Source organism: Ammospiza nelsoni, chromosome 27, assembly GCF_027579445.1.
Source record: "Ammospiza nelsoni isolate bAmmNel1 chromosome 27, bAmmNel1.pri, whole genome shotgun sequence".
Taxonomy (NCBI): domain Eukaryota; kingdom Metazoa; phylum Chordata; class Aves; order Passeriformes; family Passerellidae; genus Ammospiza; species Ammospiza nelsoni.
The window spans coordinates 3,504,155-3,528,507 of record NC_080659.1 but is presented as its reverse complement, the minus strand read 5'-3'; the positions used below and the strand labels follow the sequence as shown (position 1 = coordinate 3,528,507).

Sequence of the window (24,353 nt, the reverse complement as noted above, 5' to 3'; positions counted from 1 at the left end):
TATCCTCTGAACACAGAGAGACATAGTTCTCTCCCAGGATTTTCCTGGGAAGCTGTGAGAAAGTTCAGAGAAGAGAATGAGAAACAATTCTTATCTCCATTTGCTGCACCTGTTGTTGTGCACATGTGTTATGGTGATTGTTTACCAAAGGGTGATTTCTTAATTGGACACTGGACGGTGTTTGAATTGATTGACCAATTAACTTAAAACTATATCAGACAGTAAAGGTTATGAGTTGCTTAATAGTATAGTATAGTATAGCTTAATAAAGCAATTGATCAGGTGATTTCTTAATTGGACACTGGATGGTGTTTGGATTGATTGACCAATTAAGTTAAAACTGTATCAGACAATCTGTAAAGGTTATGAGTTTCTTAATAGTGTAGTATAATATAACTTAGTAAAGCAATTGATCAGGTGATTTCTTAATTGGACACTGGATGATGTTTGGATTGATTGACCAATTAACTTAAAACTATATCAGACAATCTATAAAGGTTATGAGTTTCTTAATTGTATAGTATAGTATAGTATAGTATAGTATAGTATAGTATAGTATAGTATAGTATAATATAGTATAGCTTAATAAAGCAATTGATCAGCCTTCCACAATTATGGAGTCAATGATAATTATTGGAGTCATGGAGTCAATGTTAATTATTGGAGTCATGGAGTCAATGTTAATTATTCCCCATTCAGGGGGAATTGTTGTTACAATAACACACAGTTCTGTCTCTATCTAAGCTCTACCAGAGCTTACATAGACATCTTCACATTCACTTCCCAAAGTAAAGCAACACCAAGAGTTACAGAATTATTTTGAGAGAAATCCCAAGTGTAAGTCCTTCCTCGCTGCAAAGTGGGATTAGAAAAGCAGCAATCAGGCTGTGAGGTTAGAGATCATCTGCTGTCATGCCTTCTCCAGCCCCATGACAAACTCACCTGCATCAGACAGCATCCTTCACCCTTGGCACTCACAAACAGCCCTGTTGGAATACTGGGGATCTGGGGAGAATGCACAAGACAAGACATGGCACTCAGAATGGAAATGAACATTAAATTTAGCTCTGTTCTGTACAAAATACCTTTATAAAGGACATGCAGAAGTGAAGTGAGCATGGCTGAGTCTCTTCACCACCTGCACTTACAACAGCAGAGACAAACAGCAGCACAAAATCAACATCAGGCATTGGTCATGGTGAAAAATGCCTTTAATTAGGAGTGCTGCCTCCTTCCCAGCAGAATCCAGGCACAAACCCACAGAAAGTCCCACAGTGCTTAACTTCTGCTTTTCCCATCACTGATCCAAGTACTCATTCAGAACCCAGCTCACCTGATTGCTTTAAAAACCTCCCTGCACAAAACCACCTACCACTGCAGTCTGAAGGACTTTTTTATTCATCTTGTTAAGCTCAAAGGTCTCCTGGTAGTCCAGGTTTGTGGAAGCCAAGGAAATGGTCAGGTTGACTCCTCCAACATAAGAAAGGATGGCATATTCAGCCAGAGCCTGCAGGGCCACACAGGTGTCCTGGGGGCCAGAAGAGGGAGAAATCAGAATAGTGAAAAAGGAGCACAGCAAGCTTCCAAACAGCTCCAGCTGGCAGAATCTCCCTTATTAATTCATATGGCAATAGAAACATCAGGTTTTGCTCACTTCTCCTATCAAAGGCACCTGTGAGGACAAACTCTGGGTTCCTTTTATTACCAGTATGAAGAGGAAGCTGCAAAGAGCCATGGAAAGTTTTCCTTCTTACCAGAGCACAAATAATTTATGTCAGGAAGGTGGAAACTCCACATTCCTGAATCAATTGCCAATGCATCCATCCCAGGTACCTTTTCCAGAGGCTGCCCACCTGAGTAGAGGAGAATCCTCCCAGTGCATTCCTCTGCTGGGAGAGCCACTTGACCACAGGGAGTGCAGAGGCCACGTCTCCCAGCAGTGTGTAGGTCAGAAGGGCATAAGATGTCATTTCCACCTCTGCAGAAACAACTGAAAGAGGGGTGAATTAAAAAAAAAAAAAAATCAAAATACCACCAGGTCTAGAGATAGTTCTATGAATATTTATTAACTTAAAAATAATTCTAAAAAGTTAAGCATCTGTAGAAGTAAAAAGGGAAGTTAAAATGTTTGCACCTCCCTAAAACATCTTTGCTTTCAACAAAAGCTTCCCTTCAGGCAATAGATAACCAATAATTAAGATATTTACACAAACTCCTTTTTCTTGACTGCATCCCACTCTCCCACTCCAGTTCTACTCTGCTGCTGCCCACACTGTTGTCCTGCCCCAGAGATTTTCATACAATATCCTGTCAGATCCCTCCTGAGCATTGCTGCACCAAAATCATATCCAAAGAGTCAATGGCTTTAAGTGCCTTGAAAATTCCAACATCATTCACTTTCTGTGGTTTGACAGCCAAAGTGTAGAAAAATCAGCTGAAGAGTCAGTGAACCCTTAGGTTCACTTGAAAATACATAGATAAACAGCTCTAAAATTAAACATATTTGAATTCCCACAGATTTCCATTTTGAATTATTACTCCCTGACAGAAGAGTGAGAACCACTTGGGATTCTGTCTTTATAAAACTGGAGTGAAAGCTGATGAGACATCTGGGGCTAAAAAACCTGTCCTGTCTGAACCACATCTTGCTCTGTGTCTCATTTATTCTTTCAGCATCATGTTACCTGCCTTTCTGAGCTCTCTTTTCTCTGAACCCTTCCCTGACTGACAGTTTCAGAATACCCTATATTTTTTATAAACAATTCCCTGCAGGCAGGCGTGGCAGCCCCTTCCCTTTTCTCTGCCCTGCAGGTTCCCAATTACCTGATTGAGAGAGTCCATCATTAAACCCCATGAAGGTGTCTTCATCAGTGACAAGGGTTCCTGTGAGGCTCCAGTGGGTAAATCCATCTGGGAGAAGAGGGCAGAGGGACAGGGCTGTTATCAGAGCAGTCAAATCCCACTTTTGCTCCCTGCCCTGAGCTCCCTGTCCCTCTTTTTGGACACCAGTGCCTGGGCAAGGAGCTCCTTTGGAATGGCAGAGAAAATTCGATGTAATCCAACGACAGAGGTAATTCAGTGTAATCCAATTCAATGAAATGCAATCCAATAATTCAAAAAATCAGGTGATTCTTTAATTTTGGATTAAAACACACCACCAGGGAATGTGAGGTGTTACAGGGCATTGCAGAGCCTCTGAACAACTCGAAATCATTCCAGTGGTTAGAGAATTGAACTGAACACCAGGGCTGTGGCTCTGATCTCTGTGTGGGACACTCACTCATTAATTGGTCCCCTACAATTCAGAATATTCTCTGATTTTGCTGCACTTGCCTTCCCTTCAGCATCAGCCACATGTGTGGATCCCTCTCCAAAGAAAACCAGGAGCACCCTTGCCTTACAAAGCCAAACTGTGCCACCTTGGGTTCGTATGAAAATCTTGCCTCTTTATATTTCTTTATATATTTCTTTATATTTCTTTTCTTTTCTAACGTACTGAAAAAAATCCAGATTTAGTGTTTGTCCTCTTGGTGTTCCTGTTCTGATAGTGTTTAAAGGATCCTACCAAGGGTCTGATCCTAAGGAGGGCAAAAAGGAGCTTCATGGCAGCCCAAATGTGCTTGTGAAAGGAAACTGAGATGATTTCCATATGAACACAAATGTTATCACTTTAGAGAGATGGGATTTTTCTTCATTTTTTTTCCAAAATCAGCCTCTTTCAGTGAAACTGTCAGTGAGGAATCCTTGATCCTCCAGATCCCATCTTGTCCAGCAGCTCAGATGATCCAGGCTGTGTTTGGATGGTGTGGGGGCAAAATAGTGAAGAAAACAGGAACACAACAAACTCCCAAACAGTGAATCTCCCTTGTTAACTCATATGGCAAAAAAGGTTTTCCTCCCTTTTCCTCTCAAAGGAAACTGTGATGATTTCCATGTGAACGCAAATGTTTTCGCTTCAGAGAGATGGGATTGTTCTTCATTTTTTTTCCAAAATCAGCCTCTTTCAGTGAAACTACAGAACCTGTCAGTGAGGAATCCCTCATCCCTCATCCTGTCCAGCAGCTCAGATGATCCAGGCTGTGTTTGGATGGTGTGGGGGCAGAATAGTGAAGAAAACAGGAACACAACGAACTCCCAAACAACTCTGCTCACCTTCAGCTGGCACAATCTCCCTTATCAACTCATATGGCACAGAACCCATCCGGTTTTGCCCCTTTTTCCCATCCCAGGCCCCAGTGAGGCCAAGCAGCTCCTACCTTGGGTGATGGCCATGCTGTTCATCCTGCGCAGCGTGGCAGCAGCGCTGGGGCTGTGCAGCAGGGTCAGGGCGTAGGCGCTCAGGGCAGTGGTGTAGGGATCCTCTGCTGAGTACAGGTTGGACTCCAGGAAGTGTTTTGCTTTTTCTACAGCTGTTCTTTCTTCCTATATTCACAGGGGAAAGAGGCCCAGGTAGATGTACCAGTCTCAGGAGTTGGGATTGCTTTATTACTTGTTATGTTTAAAAAAAAAAAAGGCAACTTGTAGCATTCACATTCTCTGAAAAAATCTCCATTTTTCTCCTGGGAAGCTAAGAAGCCATAGAGAAAAGGAAAACAATTCTTATCTCATTTGCTTCTCCTGTGTTTTGCTCATGTGGAATGTGTTTGGGGATTGTGTCATTGGATTCTGCTGTGAATTGTTTTCACTCATTGGCCAATCAGTGTCAAGTTGTGTTGGGACTCTGCAGAGAGCCACAAGTTTTTAATTATCTTTTTAGCATTCTGTAAGTATCCTTTCTGTATTCTTAATATAGTGTTCTTTAATATGATATAGTATTATAAAGTAATAATATTCTTTAATATAATACAGTATTACAATGGTATGTATTCTAAATATAGTATAATATTATATATTATACTATATAATATATATTATACTATTATATATTATAATATAATATATATTATATAGTAAGTAATAATATTCTTTAATATAATATGGTATTATAATAGTATGTACTATAAATATAGTATAATATTATATATTATACTATATAATACTATATTATATTAGTATTATATACTATAATACTAATAGTATATACTAATATAGTATTATATACTATAATACTTTAAATTATAATATTATATTATAATACATGTTATAGTAAGTAATAATGTTCTTTAATATAATATAGTATTATAATATAGTATTGTAATATAGTATTATAAAGTAATTATACTCTTTATAGTATTATATTCTTTAATATAATATGCTAATAATATTCTTTAATATAATACAGTATTATAAAATAATAAATTCGCCTTCTGAGAACATGGCCTCAGATTCTCCATTCCTGCCTCGGTTGGGACATTTCCCAGCAAATACAATAGCAACCAAACAAAAACCAACAACAAAATCCAAACAAAAATCCACACAATCAACTCAGAAAGATACATTTTGCTCTCTGCAGAACAGCATGGACACTTTGAGAACACATTGGACACCCTGAGAAATGCCATGCATCAAAAATTCAAAAAAAAAGTGCCAACAGCAGAGTGAGAATGATTTAGGCTAACTTTTCGACACACTTTTCCCTCCCTAAAGCTGGAGAAATTGTGTGCCCTGCAAGGCAGCAGATGAGCAGGGCAGGGTGAGCTCTGTGCTGGAGCTTTGATTGTGCTCCTGACACGTCTGGCAGACGCCAGAGGATAATAAAGGCCAAGGTTCCCAGGGGTCCCTGCAGCCAACAAACATGTTTTATTAACTCCCCCAATGACCTCACCATGCAGGAACGTGGCTCTGATAATTTATAGAAACAATTTAATTGGACTTGATGTAATTTGGTTTCCTTTGATTTCCCTGTGGCGCTAACCTTGCCCTTCCTCATTTCCTAGCTAAGATCATTAGGAACACTCACGAATCTCCTCTAGGAAAAGCATTAGAATGCTCAGAAACTGCACTGCTGGGGCTGCCCTGCCACACAGAGCATCGCATCCCTGCTCACAGGGAGGCAGGAAGCTCCTCTGGGAGCTCTGCAGGGTTTTCTCAATTTTTAATAAGGTTGAAAGCTTCCACTCCAACAAGGATAAGGGCTATGGGGGGCATCTGCCTGCAGCAGCAGTTCTGTTTTATTTTACTCTTCATGCTCCACAGGGATGGGTGAGGAGTGCTGAGGTTATCAGAGGTCCTGAATGGGCACTGGCTGCTCTGACAATCCACAAACCCACAGGGTTGTGCTGAATGGAGCCTTTGGTGTGAGAGCAGATCTCCAGAAGATGCTGCAGCATCCCCTGCACCTCCTTTTTTCACCTCCCAGGCCACCCCTGCCCTCTCCCTTGGCTGAAGAGCAGGGGAACATCTGCAAGGGAGCATCTTCCCAGTCCTGGTCAGTGGCAATGTGCCACCACAATCTTATCTAAACATCTCCATCCTAGTGAAGCTGCATGCTGGCAGAAACACATCAGAGGGCAGGAGCACTGTGTTAGCAGGAGTTTTAAGGAGGAATCCCAAAACCACCAGTTGTACTGGAAATTTGGGGTTTTTTTCCAGTGGAATTGGCTGTTCCTACATAGCTGCTTCTCTTTTTTGCAGTGTTCCTGCAAAGAACAGCAACATTTTCTTCCAGAGCCCTGAATCCAGCTCGGAGCAGGAGCTCAGCTCTCCAAAGGCTCTGTAATCTGACAGCAGTAGCATTTTGGCCACTGCAGCCAAGCCAGACCACAAGAGCTCTCTGGATCCCCAAGTTACACTGCTTTTAGCACCAAGCCAGGATTGCTGAGTCCCTGCAGGCAAAAGAAGAGCAGGATCAGCACAGGCTGCACTCACAGCTTGGAGCTAAGAGGCAGAAAAACTCTTTTTGCAGTAATTTCTGGGAGAGGTTGAGGGATGGGGCTGCAGGGGATTGTTTTGCTCTGCTGGAATAATCATGAGCTGATGGTTGGAGGGTGGGAGACCACCTTGAACAACTTCAGAACAGATTCTTTAACTTCAGAACAGCCCCAAGGCTTTCCAGCAGCCTCCCCTTCCCTGGATGCTTTCAGAGAGCCCAGAACGTCTGAAGGCAAACAGCAGCAAAATGAAGATTTTATAAAGAAAGGATTGAGAAAAATTTTGGAGCTTTTGTTACCTCAGAAGTGACACCTGTTTCCAGAAGAGATGCAACCACATAAGCTGTCAGGGAGATCTTCCCATGGATCCCACCCTGGAAGGGCAAACAACACAAACCACTGGATGAAAACTACAGAAAAGACACTGGGGAAAAAAACAGAATTTGAAGCAATTCAAAGGATGTGTTAGAGCTGGAGGAGAAGCTAAAGCATCACCAAATTTCTTTTCTTCGCACACAAGGAGTACAAAATTTAGGAACTCAAGCCCACATTGCTTGGAGCCAGCTGTCCCAGGCCTGAGGACTCATTTAATGCAGGATTTTTTAAAATTTCACACCTTGATTTCCATCCTCTGAGGACACCCCACAAACACATTCTGATAGACCTTTCTGAACTGAAATTCCTCTGATTCTCCCTGCAGCATCCCAGCCTTTCAAGTGCAAAATTCACATTCAAACTGCACCACTTCATGCCCTGGTAATAACTTTTAAAATGTCCTTGCTGCAAAGTGATCCTGGGTGGTTTTTACCTGAATATCCTTGTTTAGTATCCTGCCCATAGCAGGGAAAGAACCATCTTCTTTCTGGTGCTGGATGATCCAGTCTTTGGCAGCCGTGAGCTCTTTGGGATCAATGAAAATAAACCCACGGGACTGAGCAAAGGACTTGAGGACAAAAGCTGTTAACCTGGAAAAATGAATTAATCATCTTTACTGAAAAAAACAAATTCAGATTGAAGTGTCTGTAAGGAAAAAATTATATTCTTAGAAAGCACAAATTGAAAAAGATCTTGTTGGGAAACACTAAATATTGTTGTTAAAACCTCAATAACAATAAATTATTGAGGTTTAATAATTATTAAATTAATAATTTAATAATGGGACATAAAATCACCTGAACGCTGTCCAGGCTTTGGATAAGAAAAGGATTAAAGGTCCACAAACTAAATTGAAATGTAGAACTCAAAGGTGTATTTGTCATAATTATGGCACACTCTGAAATATAGTTCTTTTTTATCCCAAATTATTCAAGTTTTTAAGCAAAGAATCAATATTTTAAAATTAAGAATTAATATTTCTCATAAGAAATCCAGGTCCCTTCCTCAATCCTGAAGCTGTGTTACACTTTATACAGAATTAAGACTTCAGAAAGCACCAGAAATGTTTTTGGAATTCTAAACCTCTGACAGCAAGAGTGAGCACTGGCCAGCTTGGGGGGATTGAGTCATTGCATTTACAGGCCCCTGAGGAATGGGAGGGTAGCAAACTCTGCTGCCTGGCAGGGGATTTTTGGAGTGTTGAGTAATTCTGTGTCACCACATCTCACATCCAGGGACTGGGACATGCTGGGGCTGAGGTGGAAGTTCCCTGTGTTATAGATGCATATTGTAATATTGGCTTTTTGCAAATATTAAAATGGATTTTATATGTGTGGTGTTAAAATTGTTGTAAAGACACACTTTTTATTTCTCTTGTTAATTAAGTTTAGACATAGTAGTAAAATAGCTGACATAAATATGCTTATGTTAAAATGCCTGCTTAGATGGGGTAAGATCCAACAAAAATATAAGATAAATAAAAATGTAAGATAAGATTCAATAATAATATAAATGAAGACACCTGCTACAGAAATGCCAATTATCAGCACTCACTGACTGAAGGCAGTGAAGACCAAAGCCCAAAACTAAAAATGATAATTAAAAAAAAGACTAAAACCACAACCAAGGAATTCACATACTTTAAGTAAGTAGAACCAAGGAGGAGCCATGCTAAACAGTTCATAGAATATACAAACTAGTTTAGGGGAAAAGTTTATGAATATACAACAAACTGATGTCAGAGAAAATGAGTTTAAGGATTTTCTCCAAAGATCACAGTGCACAAATCCAAAGATCACAAAGATCAAAGACGAACCCATCCTATTGGTACAAGGATGTCTCTGAGGGGTTTGGGGTTGGTTTTGGTTGGTTTTTTACCTGACAGAAGCCTCTGCTTCAGGTCAAACCCCCTTCCCTAATGGAATCAGGTGCTTAATTACCCCTTAATTGCTACTCCAATTGCAGATATGATCCTTAACCACAGCTTTGTGCCTGAAACCTGCACTAATTAACAGATTTAACTCTCCTAACTGTTCCTGAGTCCTGAATCACACCAGCTAATGCAGTCAGAGCACTCAGCAGCACTGTACAGCAACTCCATAGAATATAATTGGATATTTCTGAGTATTATTGCATTATTTCTGCTCTCCACTGTGTGTGATACCATGAGAGAAGCAGGAAAATGACTCCTCTTTCCCAGCCCAGTGTACTTTTCTTGTTTTGCAAGCACTTAGAACTTTTCTAACTCAGTTTGAGCTCAGTTTTAAGTAGTTTGGGCTCAGTTTTAAGTAGTCTGGGCTCAGTTTTGAACAGGCACTCACCACATGCTCCCTGAGGAGTCCCTCTCCCCAAAAGCACTGTAGGAGCCATCCTGCCTCTTGTAGGTCAGCTGGCGCTGGTAGCCTGCAAAGAATTGGGGAAAAGCAAAGAAATTGAAAAGAACTGGGAACTTCAAAACCTCCTCACACAGAGAAAAACGAGTGTTTAAAGTGAATGAAGGCTCAGAACATCTGGAACATGTGTAAGGGATTCTGCTGCCCCGAGGCTGCTTCTTATTCTGTGTATTTATCTGTGAGTGAGAGCCAGCTCTGTGTGCACTTTGTCCAGAAATCTGCTCAGGGTAACATCTGGGACCCTGAAAATGCTAAAAATCTGACACTTCTCTGGAAAAAAAAAATGCATTATCAAAAGGTTTTTACTTAATCATGCAGCCACTCTCTTTCCATTTTACTTCCATTTACAAATGAAAAAGGTTTTGCCTGTGACAGTACAGCTGGGTTCTGGCTTTTCCCAAAGCTGTTGCTTGGAACAGCTTTAGGTAACATAAAAACAAAAAACAGCTGTGGCCTCAATGCATGTGAACACCTCCAAGGCTTGCTTTAGACATCATTATTAACATTATAATAATTAGGTGAATAATTAAGGTGAATGCTGAAGGTAAGAACTCCCTCCTGGAACATCTTCTGAGGCTGTAAATGAAAAAAAAATTGTTCTGTCTACTAGGAAAATGATTTATCAGACCTTTTTGTCTATAGCCATGCTCATCCCGAAAAAAATGAGTTGTATAAAATGTGTATTCATCCAGTTTTCCCCTGTTCACTTGTTTGGTTTTTATTTTTGTGGGAAAGTACTAAAAATACTGACTGGTTTAGCCCAGGCCACTTCAAAAGAAGAGGGAATTATTGGCATTTATTATCAGCACTTTCCATGATGGATGCTCGAGGGATGAAGAAGTTTCCTGGCTTGGTAAATCACAAAAGCAATTCTGGAGTGAGCATTTCCCATCCAAACCTTACACTTGGCAGGGCTCCAGTGAACACAGAAGGGTTTAAAACTCTTGGGGGTTTCTTCTGTAAGGGTTAATTAGCAAACAGGGTTTGGAGCCAAAAACCTGGAAGGTTTGCAGATTCATAAAAAGAAACAAAAGCAAATGATGTTGCAAAGGAAACACTGACTCGGGCCATTAACAAATTCCCTTTGCCTCACTGCTCCCAGCAAGCCCAGAAAATTCCAAGTGAAATAAGTGGAGCCAGGCAGAGGAAGCAAAGCTGGGCTTTTGCTGCTGAACACAAGAAATATCTCACATATTACATTTTATATTTATATTTTCAGAGGAGAACCACCTAACCCTGTCACCTCTGATTTCATGACATGACTATTGTCTGACTCATACACAAGAGAGCTTTGTCCCTTTGGGTCACTCTGGGTTTTTAATGATCTCTGAATTCTTACTTGTCCTGAGAATTATTGCACTTAGTTATAAAACTGTTTTGCATGTGGCTCTTCCCAAAACAAATGCTGAGGAAAACGGTGCAGAAAAAAAAAAAAAAAAAAAAAAAAAGGAAAAAATGAAAACAAAAAAAGGTTGTTTTGAGTTGCTTGGTAAAGCAGGACAGGACACTGAAAGGACAGATAACCTAGAGCCATGTAATGAAGGATTTTAACTACTTTGAGTACTAAATTTTGATTTTTGGTATATTATTCTATTACTAAGAAAATATATATATTCTATTACTAAGAAAATACTATTAAAAAAAAAAGTCCAGAAAAGAGCCTTAACTCTAGTACCTAAAGGTTTGAAAAGACAATTTATGAATAAGGCAAAACCCCCTAAATATACAGATTTTCAGTAAATTTAGTTTTCCTTTACTTTCTAAAACGTTTAAACAGAAATCAGGTAAGGAAAAAGAGATAAAGATAAATCAGTAAATATCTGAACTAGGAGTTACTGAAGACAAACAGACTAACATCTTGCCATCAAAATCTGTCACACTGTGAGATTAGCCTGCAAGAAATGATGAATCCTCATCGCTTGGGCTATTCTTGATTATAAAAAGTGACATGCAAAGCAAAACTATGAATTGAAAGCCTTTTCTCCACCTGTAAATTTAATTGTGTTGAGTTACCTTGAACGAGGTAATCTGTAGCCTCAGCCTCCACCTCGTGGCTGAGCTGCTTGGTTTTCTGCAGGTATTTCAGGACAAAGACATTGGGGGCAAAGTGGATCATGTTCTGCTCCCCACAGCCAAAGGGCAACCTCAGCAGGTTGTCCAGGTTGTTCAGGGTGGGACCCATCACATCTCCTGATGAGAAAGAGGGGAATTGTTCAGGATCAGGTAATTTAAGGTTTTCCTTTGGTGTTTTGTGGTTATCCCCCACCTCACTGCACTAATATCTCCTGGCTACCCCAAAGCAGCTTAAATAAACTGTGACAAATGGGAAGTCCTTCAGCTGTTAAGTCCTAGCCCTTTGATTTCTTGTTGCATTAAAGAAATTCCCCATTTCAGCCTCTGATTATCCATGACTTCCCAGTTTAGACCAGTTTAAAACACAGCACAATTTGTGATGAGGATGACAATGAGATAAACACCACGAGCAGTAACAGACAGTGCCCCTGCCAAGCCCCTCACCAACTTCAAGCCGCTGACAACCCAAACAGGCTTCAAACAAATGCCAAAAAAAACCCAAGGAATGATCTACCCCAAAAATTAAGCTGTAATAAACCTTTTAAAGTGCCTGTGACTATCTTATCTGCTGTGCATTACTCAAGAACTGGTCAGAAGTAACAGCTGGAGCATCTGTTGACATTTGGGAGGGGGTACCTAAGTGATACCTCCTGATTATTGATACCTATTATTGAAGCCGTAGCTCTTTCTGATCCTGGAATTATGTTGTGGGGAACTCCAAGAGTAAATGCTTCATTGTGATTTTCATCAGTCTCTTCTTTTCTCCAAATTTTAAACTCTCCCATTGACCCCCAGCCTGTGGAAAAGCCAATGTACTTCACCTCAAGCTGTTTGGGGACTGTCCACTCCACAATTATAGATTCGTTTAGCACCCGAGTACCGTGGCCAACCTGAAAGAGACAAGAGACCATGGAGATCCAGGAGGTCACACAGGTGGAGTCACTGTGCCTGGTGTGCTGGGACACCTCCCAGCCCAGAGAGGTGCAGAAATACCTCTCTCCTTCCCACCCACAAAACAATCCAAGGGAGTTCAGTGGGAAATCCGCAGGCTTGGCCTGCAAGGTTTCATCACTAAAAATGTTGAGGACTCATGGAAGAGGTTTTAAGTGAGCTCTGTAAGCCAGAGAGAAGTTTGAGAACAGGATCCATATTACCCCTGAAAGAATTTTCTACCAAGGTCACTGACATAGAAACCAAGAAAGAAGAAGGGGAAAGAAGAGAAACCTGCAACTATTCCAATAAACACTTTGTCTTTTGTAATCAATGAGTAAAGTGTAAACTTATGAACTTTGTAAGAAGGTATAAAAAGCATGCATGCTAGAATAAAACCAGTTTGAAGCCTTCTGAAAATGGCAATAAAACAATAAGGCAATATGGAAAATAAGACAATGGCAAAAAGACAACACATTGCTGTGACGGTGTTCACAGGGGTCTGAGGAAGAAGGAAGAGATGACTCCATGCTTCAGAAGGCTTGATTTATTATTTTATGGTATATATTATACTAAAACTATACTAAAAGAATAGAAGAAAGGATTGAATCAGAAGAATAGACAAGGAAGAATAACAAAAGCTTGTGTCTTGGATAGAGAGTCCAAGCCAGCTGACTGAGATTGGCCATTAATTACAAACAACCACATGAGACCAATCACAGATGCACCTGTTGCATTCCACAGCAGCAGATAATCAATGTTTACATTTTGTTCCTGAGGCCTCTCAGCTTCTCAGGAGAAAAAATCCTAAGGAAAGGATTTTTCAGAAAATACCATGGCTACACATTGCTTTGCATTGTCTCCATCTCAAGCAGGACTGAGGTCCTGAGAACACATTGGTGGCAAAAGCAGATTTGGTGTGATCACAACAGCCTGATCAGGGCTTCAGAGGGAAAAGGCAACAGGAATGGAGCTCAGGGAGAAACTGCTCTGAGTGTGCTCCAACTCTGTTCACAAAGAGACTCCCAGAAGAACGCAGTACCTGGATAACTCCATTTTTCCAGCTGATCCAGAAGCTGCGGAACTCATCCCAGGAGAGGATGCCAGGCGTGTCCCTGCTGGCCACTGGCTCTCCCATTTTGCTGGAGGAGATCCAGGTCCTGGAGTTCTGCTGTCCCCCGATGACGATCTCGGCCATCTCGGCCATGTCGTGGGGGCCCGAGGACAGGGCCAGGTGGGCGTCGTTGTGAGCCTTCACTGCCAGCTCAAAGTGCCTCATCTGGGCTGGCTTCTGCAGGTACTGGTACTCGTACTTGTTAGGGGTGGAAATGTGTATTTTCTCTAGTCAGAAAAACAAGGGGATGTTGTAAGAGTTGGAGCCCAGCTTAGAGGCGATGACTGAAATTCGAGCAGAGCTTTGCTAAGCACGTGGGTTTTATTCCAGCTTCTTTTAGAGTATTAATGTTGGGAAGGATGAAAGTTTGACAAGAAAGTCTCACAGATATGTGTGCTTAGCAGAAAGATTTTTAAATGCAGAGTCTGATGAAGGAATAGAGATGGAAGCAAGTTTTGATATAGAAGAAAAGAATTGCTGAGCCAGTCTTACTGGATAACCAAGGAGGCAAAGGGTGTGTTAGTTAGAAGGGGTTTTTATGACTTAAAGGATAGACCCACCTCAAACTAGTTAGAAGGGGTTTTTATGACTTAAAACAAAGGATAAACCCACCTCAAACTAGTTAGAAGGGGTTTTTATGGCTTAGAACAAAGGATAAACCCACCTCAAACTAACACACCCTTTGCCTCCTTGGTTACCCAGTAAGACTGGCTCAGCAATTCTTTTCTTCTATATCAAAACTTGCTTCCATCTCTATTCCTTCATCAGACTCTGCATTTAAAAATCTTTCTGCTAAGCACACATATCTGTGAGACTTTCTTGTCAAACTTTCATCCTTCCCAACATCTCTCCCATTCTGATGAACAACATATTAAAATACACATGGTTGTCCCTTCTCATTTTTTATTTTTACCCCCTTCAAGGCAGAAAAATCCTTCAAACTGCTCAGCTGAATTTCTTCTGAGCTCAGCAAGTGATTTTTTGGTTCTAATCTAGTGGTCAAAAGCATCTCTGTTCAGCTAGTGGAGCCAGCTCTGAGCTATCCAAACCTCTGGCAGAAAGGACAGACTGATTCCAGAACTGAATCTTAAAGCACCAGCTGAAAATAAAGCACAGTCCCAGTTACTGTCCACAGTGCTGAATACTGAAACTGTTCCCTAAAGTAAAGGAATTTAATGGCCATTTCCAGAAATCACTTGGGCAGTTAGAGCAAATTCATAATTAGCCAGCCAGGTAAGAAAGACTCTTTATTTACAAGTTCTTCCTACAGACCAGAACTCATCAATCACAGAGAAATGGAAACAAAGATTTTTTAATTTTTTTTTAAAGTAGCCAAATGCTTCTTTTTAAAACTGATTCAAACAAACTGAATATCTCATTCAAATCATGAACTTACCATTTGGGCAGAAGAACACACTGTAGGTGTATTCTCTGGACAGTCCCTCTGGCTATAAAAGACAGAAATCCATGCATAAACCACAGGGCTTGGATTAGCAGGAACAGATCCCAGTTTGACTTGGAAAACACAGAAATTATTTTAGTGCTGTGCAGTGCTTTATATCCTTTATAGAAAAGTGATGGCACTGTGTTTTGTTAGTTAGAGCAGTGCCAGAACTTTCCCTCTTATCATATTTCTTAGATTAACAGGGCAAGCTTATCCCATAAAACATCCACTGCTTTTTCTCCTGATCAGTGTTGAAGATTCACCAGAGGAGCTCAAATGGGCTCTTTCTGTACAAGAACCACTAAATCTGATTATTTCCAACCCTCTAACACACCATAAAACGCCTTGAGGGTGAAATCACCTTGAGGATCATTATAAACCTGCTCAGGTTTGATTTCACAGTTTCCCAGGCATTTTTATTTTCCTAAATTGGTGTTTTCTCACCTCAATAATGACACTGCTGCGAACATAATCCACCCCCACAGGGCTCCTTTTGTCCAGGTAAGAATCCTCTGAGTGTTTGCCATTCTTCAGGCTCTGCATCCCCTCCTGGCAGCAGTTGGTGCCACCATAGGCAAAAGCTTTTGCTAAGAAACAGAAGGGAAAAGCAGCTGAGATTTTGAGATATAAACACCTCTAGAAGTTAAAAAGATCCAAATTAATTAGAAGCAGCTGATTAACAAGTGCTGTAATTACCTCTCTCATATTCCCTTTACCCATATTTGAGTGGTCACATTTAAAATTAGGCAATATTTGAACAATCATAGGGCAACAGAAGCTCTTCCCTAATTTTTGGTTTCTGGTTTTCACTGGGATTATTTGCACAGAATTTGTTGTTATTCTCTTGTTTAAAAATTTCCACTGATCTCTTCAGGGAAATGAAACAGGCCCAACCTTGATATCACAACAAAAAAATGCTGACCAGAGAATGTCCTGATGTTTGATTTTACATTCTGTGCATCACAGGCAGGGGATTTGTTCCTACAACAAACGAGGTGGAAAAGCCAAGCTGGCAGCAAGAGGAATGAACGAACTGGGGGCAATGGGGAAATCAGAATTTTCTCCTGAAAGAGGAAGGAAAACAAACGCTTGTAAAGCTGTTTTGGGTTGTACCAGTGATGTTGCTCAGGCCCAGCTCGTTGAAGGACAGGACGATGGAGGTGGGCTTGGCCTCCCCTGGGGCCACACATTTCTTCCTGGTCAGGTGGTGCTTCCCAGGGTGCCCCACAAACTTGATGCCTTTTGGGACAGAAATCTTCACGTGGACCTGTGAAAGATTTGGAATTGTCATTTATTGGAAATAATATCAGCCACAATATCAGTCACAAAGTCAAACTGGGCTGTGCGAATGAAGAATTCCGTGGGTTTCCCATCATAACAATCACAGAATGAAGATTTCTAGAATCTTCAAATCTTTGAAGATTATTCATTCTTCAAAGTTTCTAGCCATGGATTTGACTGAGAGCAGGGCTTTCAGCTCAGCAATTCTACAAGTGTTTCTGGGAGATGGCACTGGAGCTGGGGAGTGTGAGAAGGGAGACGAAATTCCTTGGGACAAAAATTCCTTCAAAATGAAAATTTTTTAGCAGCTTTTTGATTATGAAGGAAATGCTTTTTGGTTCAGCACGAGATCCCAAGCTGGGGAATGTCTTTCAAATGTCTTTTCCCTGTCTTTTTCAATATTTGCTTTTCTGAAATGCTGCAGGATACTTCAGCCTACCACAGGCGTTTCAAACCAAAACCAAACCAAGCAAAGACATTTATTTGAGTTGGAAAAAAGCAATATTTATCTTCTCAAAGCATTTCTGCTGAGTTTACCCTTCTGTCAACCTGCCACCTTCTCTCCTGTGACAGGTAAATCACCCACCAGCCATGGTGAGGAGTTAGAACTGAGGCAGGGGTGGAATTTGCAGAACACCCCAACAAGGGAAGAGATGAGGATCTTGACTCCATGTTTCAGAAGGCTGATTTATTATTTTATTATATATATTATATTAAAAGAAAATTATATATTGAAACTATACTAAAGGAATAGAAGAAAGGATTTCATCATAAGGCCTGAAAGGAATGGAATGATAATAAAATGTTGTGACTGACCAGAGGGTCTGAGACCGCTGGACTGTGATTGGCCATTAATTAAAAAAAAAAACACATGAGATCAATCACAGATCCACCTGTTGCATTCCACAGCAGCAGATATTTATTGTTTAAAATAATTAAGATTATTTTCATTAATCTTAATTAATTAAATAGTAGTAATTTAAATTAATTTTATAATTATTGTTTAAAATAATTGATATTAATTACTGCAATTAATTTTAGTTAATTAAATATTAATCATTTAATTATTTTTATCATTATTGTTTAAAATAATTGTTTCTGAGGCCTCTCAGCTTCTCAGGAGAAAAAGATCCTAAATAAAGGAATTTTTTAAAAATAAAATACGTCAGTGGCAGGGGAGGGCTGAGCTTTACCTCCACACACAGGGGCAGGTAGTTGTAGACAGTGAGGGGGATCTTGGTCTGCTCCCCCCTGATGACGTGGTAGGGCAGGGTGAAGTCGATGAAGAAGGGTTTGAAGGTCCTCAGCTCTGCCTGGCTGGCAATGCCCAGCCCCTTGTCCTCAGACAGAGCCACGGCCTCTGTGATCCACGTGGTGATGGAGTCAGGCACCTCCACCTGCAGCTGGGCTTCCCCTGAGCTGGGTGAAAAATGCACATTTTATGATTGCCTTTTTGCAAATATTAAAATGAATATTATAATATTATATGTTATAATATTGTATATGATAATATTATAAATTATAATATTCATTATATTATATAATATATTATAATACTAATTATAATGTATATTCTATATATAATATATATTCTATACATAATACTATAAGATATAGTCTATATATAACATAATACATTCTAGATATGTTTATATATTACATATAATAGATATATAGAATATATATTATATATATATATATATTACATTTCACAAATATTAAAATGAATATTATGTTAGAAAGTGATGCTGTATTAATTCTCTTAAGTAGTGTGTTAAATATAGTTTTATGTTACAACAAAACGTTAAAATAGAAACAATGCTACGTAGGATACTTTTTTTGTAAAGAAAGGACCTGCAGCCACAGGACACCTGATTCTTTCAGGGAAAGAGCATTTATTGCCCCATTATCAGGATAAATGAACTTCTTCCCACCTTGCTCAGTTAGGATTATGAGGAAGAAGTTGACTCTGACCAGACAGAATCCTGTGTTTGAATGGAATTTATGAGGATTGAAATTAGTTATTAAAAATCAAATCTTTGCATATTTAGATTTCCTATGCATGGCACAAAGGGATATCATAACCCTGGTATCCTCTTCCATGCTTTATAATAACAAAAATTCAGATTTGCTCTTCGGACTTTGCTGTTTCCCTCCTGCAAAGCAGCTTTGGCCCTGCCTGGAACAGAAAACATTTCCTCTAACACAAAAGCTGTTTCATGGTTTAGCTGGCAGGGTGATGGGTGCAGGTTGTGAGTACACCCCAAGGTTGTTTCCTCACAAGTCCTTATTTATTCCCCAGAGCCTGACACACATGGACAATGAGAATGGGAGATCTCCAGAAGAAATGTCCAGCATGACATGGTGTCCTCAGGATGCACACCCAGAGCTGCACTGCCACCGATTTTCAGATTGTTCCCACTTGAGAAAAGCACCTTGGATTTGCTTTTATCCTCTAAATAAATGAATCCCCAGTGAGGCTGAAGGTGCTGCTCCTGGCAGGAGCCAGGCAGCTCATCAGGGACCCATCTTTGTGTTTGTATTACAAAGGGAAAGGATTAAAACAATAAAAAGTGGAGATCAGCGTGAACAATAAAAGTGGAGATCAGTGTGAGCAGTAAGAAGTGGAGATCCCTGTGCTTTTTGTCATTCAGCCACACTCCAAGCACTGCCTGGTGAATTTGGCTCCCCCAGCTCAAACTGCAGAGGGAAGCGCCTTGGGAAATGCACTTGGATCATAAAAACATGGAATGGGTTGGGTTGGAGGAATCTTAAAGCCCATCCAGTGCCACCCCTGCCATTGCAGGGACACCTCCCACTGCTCCAGAGAAGCTTGCAAGCAATGGAAATGGTCACACAACCCCAGGATGGTTTGGGTTGGAAGATCTCAAAGTCCATCCAGTGGCACCCCTGCCCATCCACTGCTCCACAGAAGCTGCCAAGCAATGGAAATGTTCACAGAATTTCAGGTTGGAAGGGACTTTAAAGGCCATTGAGTTCCACCCCTACCATGGCAGGGACACTTTCCACCGCTCCAGAGGAACTTCCAAGCAATAGAAATGGTCACTCAGGATGGTTCAAGCTGGAAGGGACCTTAAAGGCCCTCAAGTTCCACTCCTGCCATGGCAGGGACACCTTCCACTGCTCCAGAGAGGCTGCCAAGCAATGGAAATGTTCACAAAATCCCAGGATGGTTCAGGTTGGAAGGATCTCAAAGCCCATCCAGTGCCACCCCTGCCATGGCAGGGACACCTTCACCATCCCAGGCTGCTCCAAATCCCACCCAGCCTGGCCTTGGGCACTGCCAGGGATCCAGGGGCACCCACCCTGTGCCAGGGCTCCATAGAAAGATTTTTCCCCACTATCCCACTAAACCAACTAAAATCTCCAAGTTATTTAACCCATTTTCAGCAGGCACCGGTGCCCACCCAGTTTGCATTTGCAGCTGCCCTGATGCTGAGCCCCGGGGAGCAGCACGGAGGGAGGCAGGGCTGGCACAATTCCAGCCTGTTTAACCGGACAATTTGTTGCAGCTGATGTTCTTTCCACTGGGATTTCAGCCCATAACCAGCATTAACATTATTTTCACACATGAGGGCACTTACTCTTCTGGGCACAGGGCCAAAGTACACACTCGTTCTCAACCATTAGACCCTCCAGCCAGGCTCTAGGAATTTTTAGAATTGGTTTGGGAAGTTGACATTAGGCTTTTATTTCTTTTTTTTTAAACTCTTTTTTTTTTTTTTTTTTTTTTTTTTTTTAGGATTGTATATTATAAATTATAGAAGGAAAAAAAAAATTCTGCCTGTTCAAGAGAGTGGAAATGAAAGAAATGCTCCACCTCAGTTGTTTCTAATGAAATGAAGTAGAGAAAACACAATCTGCAACTTTTTATTCCACACTCTCCCACTTATAATTAACTGCCCTGGCTTGCTGAGGCCCAAATGGGCACTTCTGGAATTCTTTGTGTATTTCTACAAAGCATATTTCATGCTCAATTGAACAGATTTGAATACACTTGCTCCAAGTTCCTGTCAAATTTAATTTACAGCCATTTATTGAGGATGAAGTTCACTTGCAAAACCTGGAGAAGCTTTTTAATAATTGCTTCAAATTATCCTAGATGTGCTGTTGTGTTATAGATTTATTATCTCTTTAATAATTTATTTTTTTAGTCCCAACTGTACCCAGAGGAAATCAGGATTTGAGAGGAGGCAGATTGAGGTCTGGGGGAGATGTTCTTGCAGGAGATGACAGAGAAAGTGAAAATTTGATAAGCAATCAACAGAGAATCAACGTGGGCACAACTGAAATGTTTAGTTTGAAGCAAGGGAACACTTCAGGACCAGAGGAAATGCTGCAAAGACTGAAATAGTAATAAAGAAAACCAACAAAAAAGGGGAGAAAAAAAATTTAAAAATTAAAAATCAGAAAATGCCATAATTAGATTTTAAAGAGCTCTGTTTACAACCTTCTGGGTATGATTAATGCCAATACCTGACATTGAGGCAGCGCCAAATCCACGTCTCAGGGAAGAAGGTTCTTTTCCTCTTCTCTGCTCTGCTAGAACAAGAAACAAATCCTCCAAATTGATTCTTTTAATAAGACATTTCCAGCAGTCAGTGATAAATCAGAGTTATCAGCTGACTCTGGCTCACACGACCAAAACTCTGCCTGGTGCAGACTCATTAAGGAGCGAATAACACAAATTAATGGGTTTTGAAACAATTCCTTTGTGTGCACACCCACTCTGCAGGCAAGAATCCAAAAAATAGTGCAAGAAAGATAACCTTTGAAACCAGCAGAAATAATGGAATTTTAAATAAAACTGGTTTGTGATCCAAATTCTTTTACCAAAGATAATCAAGGGGAAGAAATGCAGCATGTGACTTCCAGCAATGACATCCTTCTCCATCCCTGCTCTTTGAATTGTCCTGATTTCTAATATTTGAACAATTTAAATCAGCTTTTTATACCTGTTATACTGCATTATACCTATTATACTCCATCATACCTGTTATACTCCATCATCTATTTCCTAACTAAGCCCAGAATTTCCTCTGCTAACAGAGGCTTTTAGGAAATTCAGGATGCAGAGGGAAGGCCCATCCTCATCACTTCTGGTATTTCACAGCCTTTCTTTCATGCAAATCCTCATTCTGCTCATTTTGACCACCAGCTGAATGGTCCAAATCCTGAGCAATGAGTGGCTCTGCAAAAACAGCCGTAGCTTGCAAATATTCCAAGAAATTCACAGCAAATTGCAAAGAAATGTTCTTCAAAATGATAATTTAGCACACTTTGCATGTGTCAGAATTAAATTAAATTTAAGAAAGCAATGCCAGTTTTTGGTTTTTATATCTACCAAGCCATTTAAAGAATTTCCCCATCACTGCCTTGTCTAAACCTGAGGTGGAAAAACCTGAGAATAGAGAAAAAAAACCAGCCAGGAGCATAAAAAACAATAGTTATTAAACCCCAAAAGTTACCTTGGTGCTATTTTGGAATGCATGGTGGCCACCAAGGTGCCAGTGTGTGGCTGGAAGGCTGGGACAGCCTCATCTGTGTACATCCCTCCATTCTGCCTGTGGTTCAGGCTGACTATGTCAGTCATCACCACCAAGCCAGTTTCCTAGACAGTGACAAATCAACAGCACAAAACAAAAACCAGCAAGGGAAAAAAAAAAGAAATAAATAAAAAAGAATTAAAGAAAAATAATTAAATTTGATTAATGAATTGATTTTTTAAAATAGAATCCCTTAATAATATTTTAATATTTGCCAGGGAAATCTCAATGGAATCTTGAGGATTTTTTAAAGCTTTGTGTAAAATGATTGTTAATGTGAAGGTGCATAGGCTTTATGAGAAAGCTTGGAAAATATTTGTATTAAATATTAAATGCTTAACATTAATAATAATATTTTTATTTAATAATATTTAACATCTATATTAAATATTAATATTTAAATGCTTTAAATATAGAAATCTTTAAATATAAATATATATTATTTATATAATAGCATAATATATAAATATATGCTACTAATATAACTATATATAACTATATATAGTTAAATATAGTTAGTTTAACTAACTATATATATAACTATTATATAAATATATAATATTTTAAATATAAACATATACTATTTAAATGTAAATACATACTATTTAAATATAAATATATACTATTGTCTGTTTGGAAAATACATTTAAATCAGTATATACCATTACTAGGCAAGTGTGACATGTAAAAAAAAATCTTATTTTTCCCCTAGAATAAAACACCACAGCTTTTTACCCTTCCTAAAATCTCCCAGTGTGCTCTGCTGCAGTGAGCAGGCTGCTCTCTCATCAGGCATCACCAGTTCTGCCCTGCCAGGAATGCCAAGCAAAATGAAAAATGCCCTCACAGGGAAAGCTCCCAGCTCTAAATTCCCTTTTTCATGAGAGGCAGCAGCTCCCAGCAGCACTGGAGGATGAGCTTTGTTCCCTGCACACACCAGGTGTGCAGCCCTGCATTCACACCAGCTCCCCCAAAAATGAACTTTTCCCCAAGATTTTCAGCTCTCAGTAAGGACAAAAAAAGCTGCATCAGAGAAGGAAAAACCCTCAGAGCCCAGGGGAAGAAGCAGCAGCGGGCAAAAAGAGAGAAGGGAGGCTGGTTATGGGGCTGGAAATCACCCTACAAACATGAAGGCACACAAGACAGAAGGAGGATAGTTATGGGGCTGAAAATTGCCCTGAAACATGAAAAGCACAAATGATAAGAGAAGCTGGTTCTGGAGCTGAAAACCCCCTTGCAAACATGAAAACACAAGGGAGACCCTCCAGAGAGGAGGGAGGGTGGCTATGGAGATGAAAATGCCTCTGAAAACATGAAAGCACAGGACAGAGAAGGGAGGCTGGTTATGGGGCTGAAAATCACTCTACAAACATGAAAGCAGAGAAAAGAGAAGGGAGGGTGGAGCTGAAAATGCCCCTGAAAACAAGAAAGCAGACAAGGGAGGCTGGTTAAGGGGCTGAAAATGCACTGAAAACGTGAAAGCACAGAAGAGAGACACTGCAGAGAAAGGAGGGTGGTTATGGAGCTGAAAATCACCCTACAAACATGAAAACACACAAGGGAGACTCTGCAGAGGGGAAGGAGGCTGCTTCTGGAGCTGAAAATGCCTCTGAAAACATGAAAGCAGAAAAGAGAGGAGAGGCTGGTTCTGGAGCTGAAAATCACCCTACAAACATGAAAGCAGAAAATAGAGAAGGGAGGGTGGTTAAGGGGCTGAAAATTCCTTGCAAACATGAAAACAGAGAAGGGGGGCTGGTTCTGGAGTGCCCCTGCAAACATGAAAAGCACAGGAGAGAGAAGGGAGCCTAGCTATGGGGCTGAAAAATCACTCTACAAACATCAAAGCACCAAAGAGACTCTGAAGAGAAGGGAGGCTGGTTCTGAAGGTGAAAGTGCTCTGGAAACGTGAAAGTACAGAAAAGAGAGAAGGGAGGATTTCAGAACCATCAGAAGGTTCTGGAGCTGAAAATCATCCTACAAACATGAAAGCACACGAGAGAAACACTGCAGAGAGAAGGGAGGCTGATTCTGGAGCTGAAAATGCCCCTGCAGACATGAGTGCAGAAAAGAGAGAAGGGAGGCTGGTTATGGGGCTGAAAATGCCCTTGTAAACAAGAAAGCAGAGAAGGGAGGGTGGTTATAGGGCTGAAAATCACTCTACAAACATGAAAGCACCAAAGAGGCTCTGCAGAGAAGGGAGGCTCATTCTGGAGCTGAAAACCGCCCTGCAGACATGAATGCAGAAAAGAGAAGGCAGGGTGGTTATGGGGCTGAAAATGAAAACATGAACACACAGGAGACAGAAGGGAGGCTGGTTATGAGGCTGCAAACGTGAAAGCAGAAAATAGAGAAGGGAGGGTGGTTATG

The 24,353-nt window shown here is 40.5% G+C and overlaps 1 protein-coding gene across 1 annotated transcript in view; it reads right to left on the bottom strand.

Annotated features, from left to right (window-relative positions):
- The window catches only part of CPAMD8 (C3 and PZP like alpha-2-macroglobulin domain containing 8), a 62,529-nt gene that overhangs the window by 20,904 nt on the left and 17,272 nt on the right, over nt 1-24,353 (bottom strand). Inside the window, 17 exon segments of the mRNA XM_059489930.1 lie at nt 943-1,005; nt 1,373-1,528; nt 1,854-1,990; nt 2,824-2,910; nt 4,257-4,422; nt 7,109-7,183; nt 7,618-7,774; nt 9,506-9,587; nt 11,591-11,767; nt 12,315-12,540; nt 13,623-13,921; nt 15,091-15,142; nt 15,583-15,725; nt 16,252-16,405; nt 17,613-17,838; nt 20,917-20,979; nt 21,909-22,051. Coding sequence (XP_059345913.1) covers nt 943-1,005; nt 1,373-1,528; nt 1,854-1,990; nt 2,824-2,910; nt 4,257-4,422; nt 7,109-7,183; nt 7,618-7,774; nt 9,506-9,587; nt 11,591-11,767; nt 12,315-12,540; nt 13,623-13,921; nt 15,091-15,142; nt 15,583-15,725; nt 16,252-16,405; nt 17,613-17,838; nt 20,917-20,979; nt 21,909-22,051 — 2,406 coding nt within the window.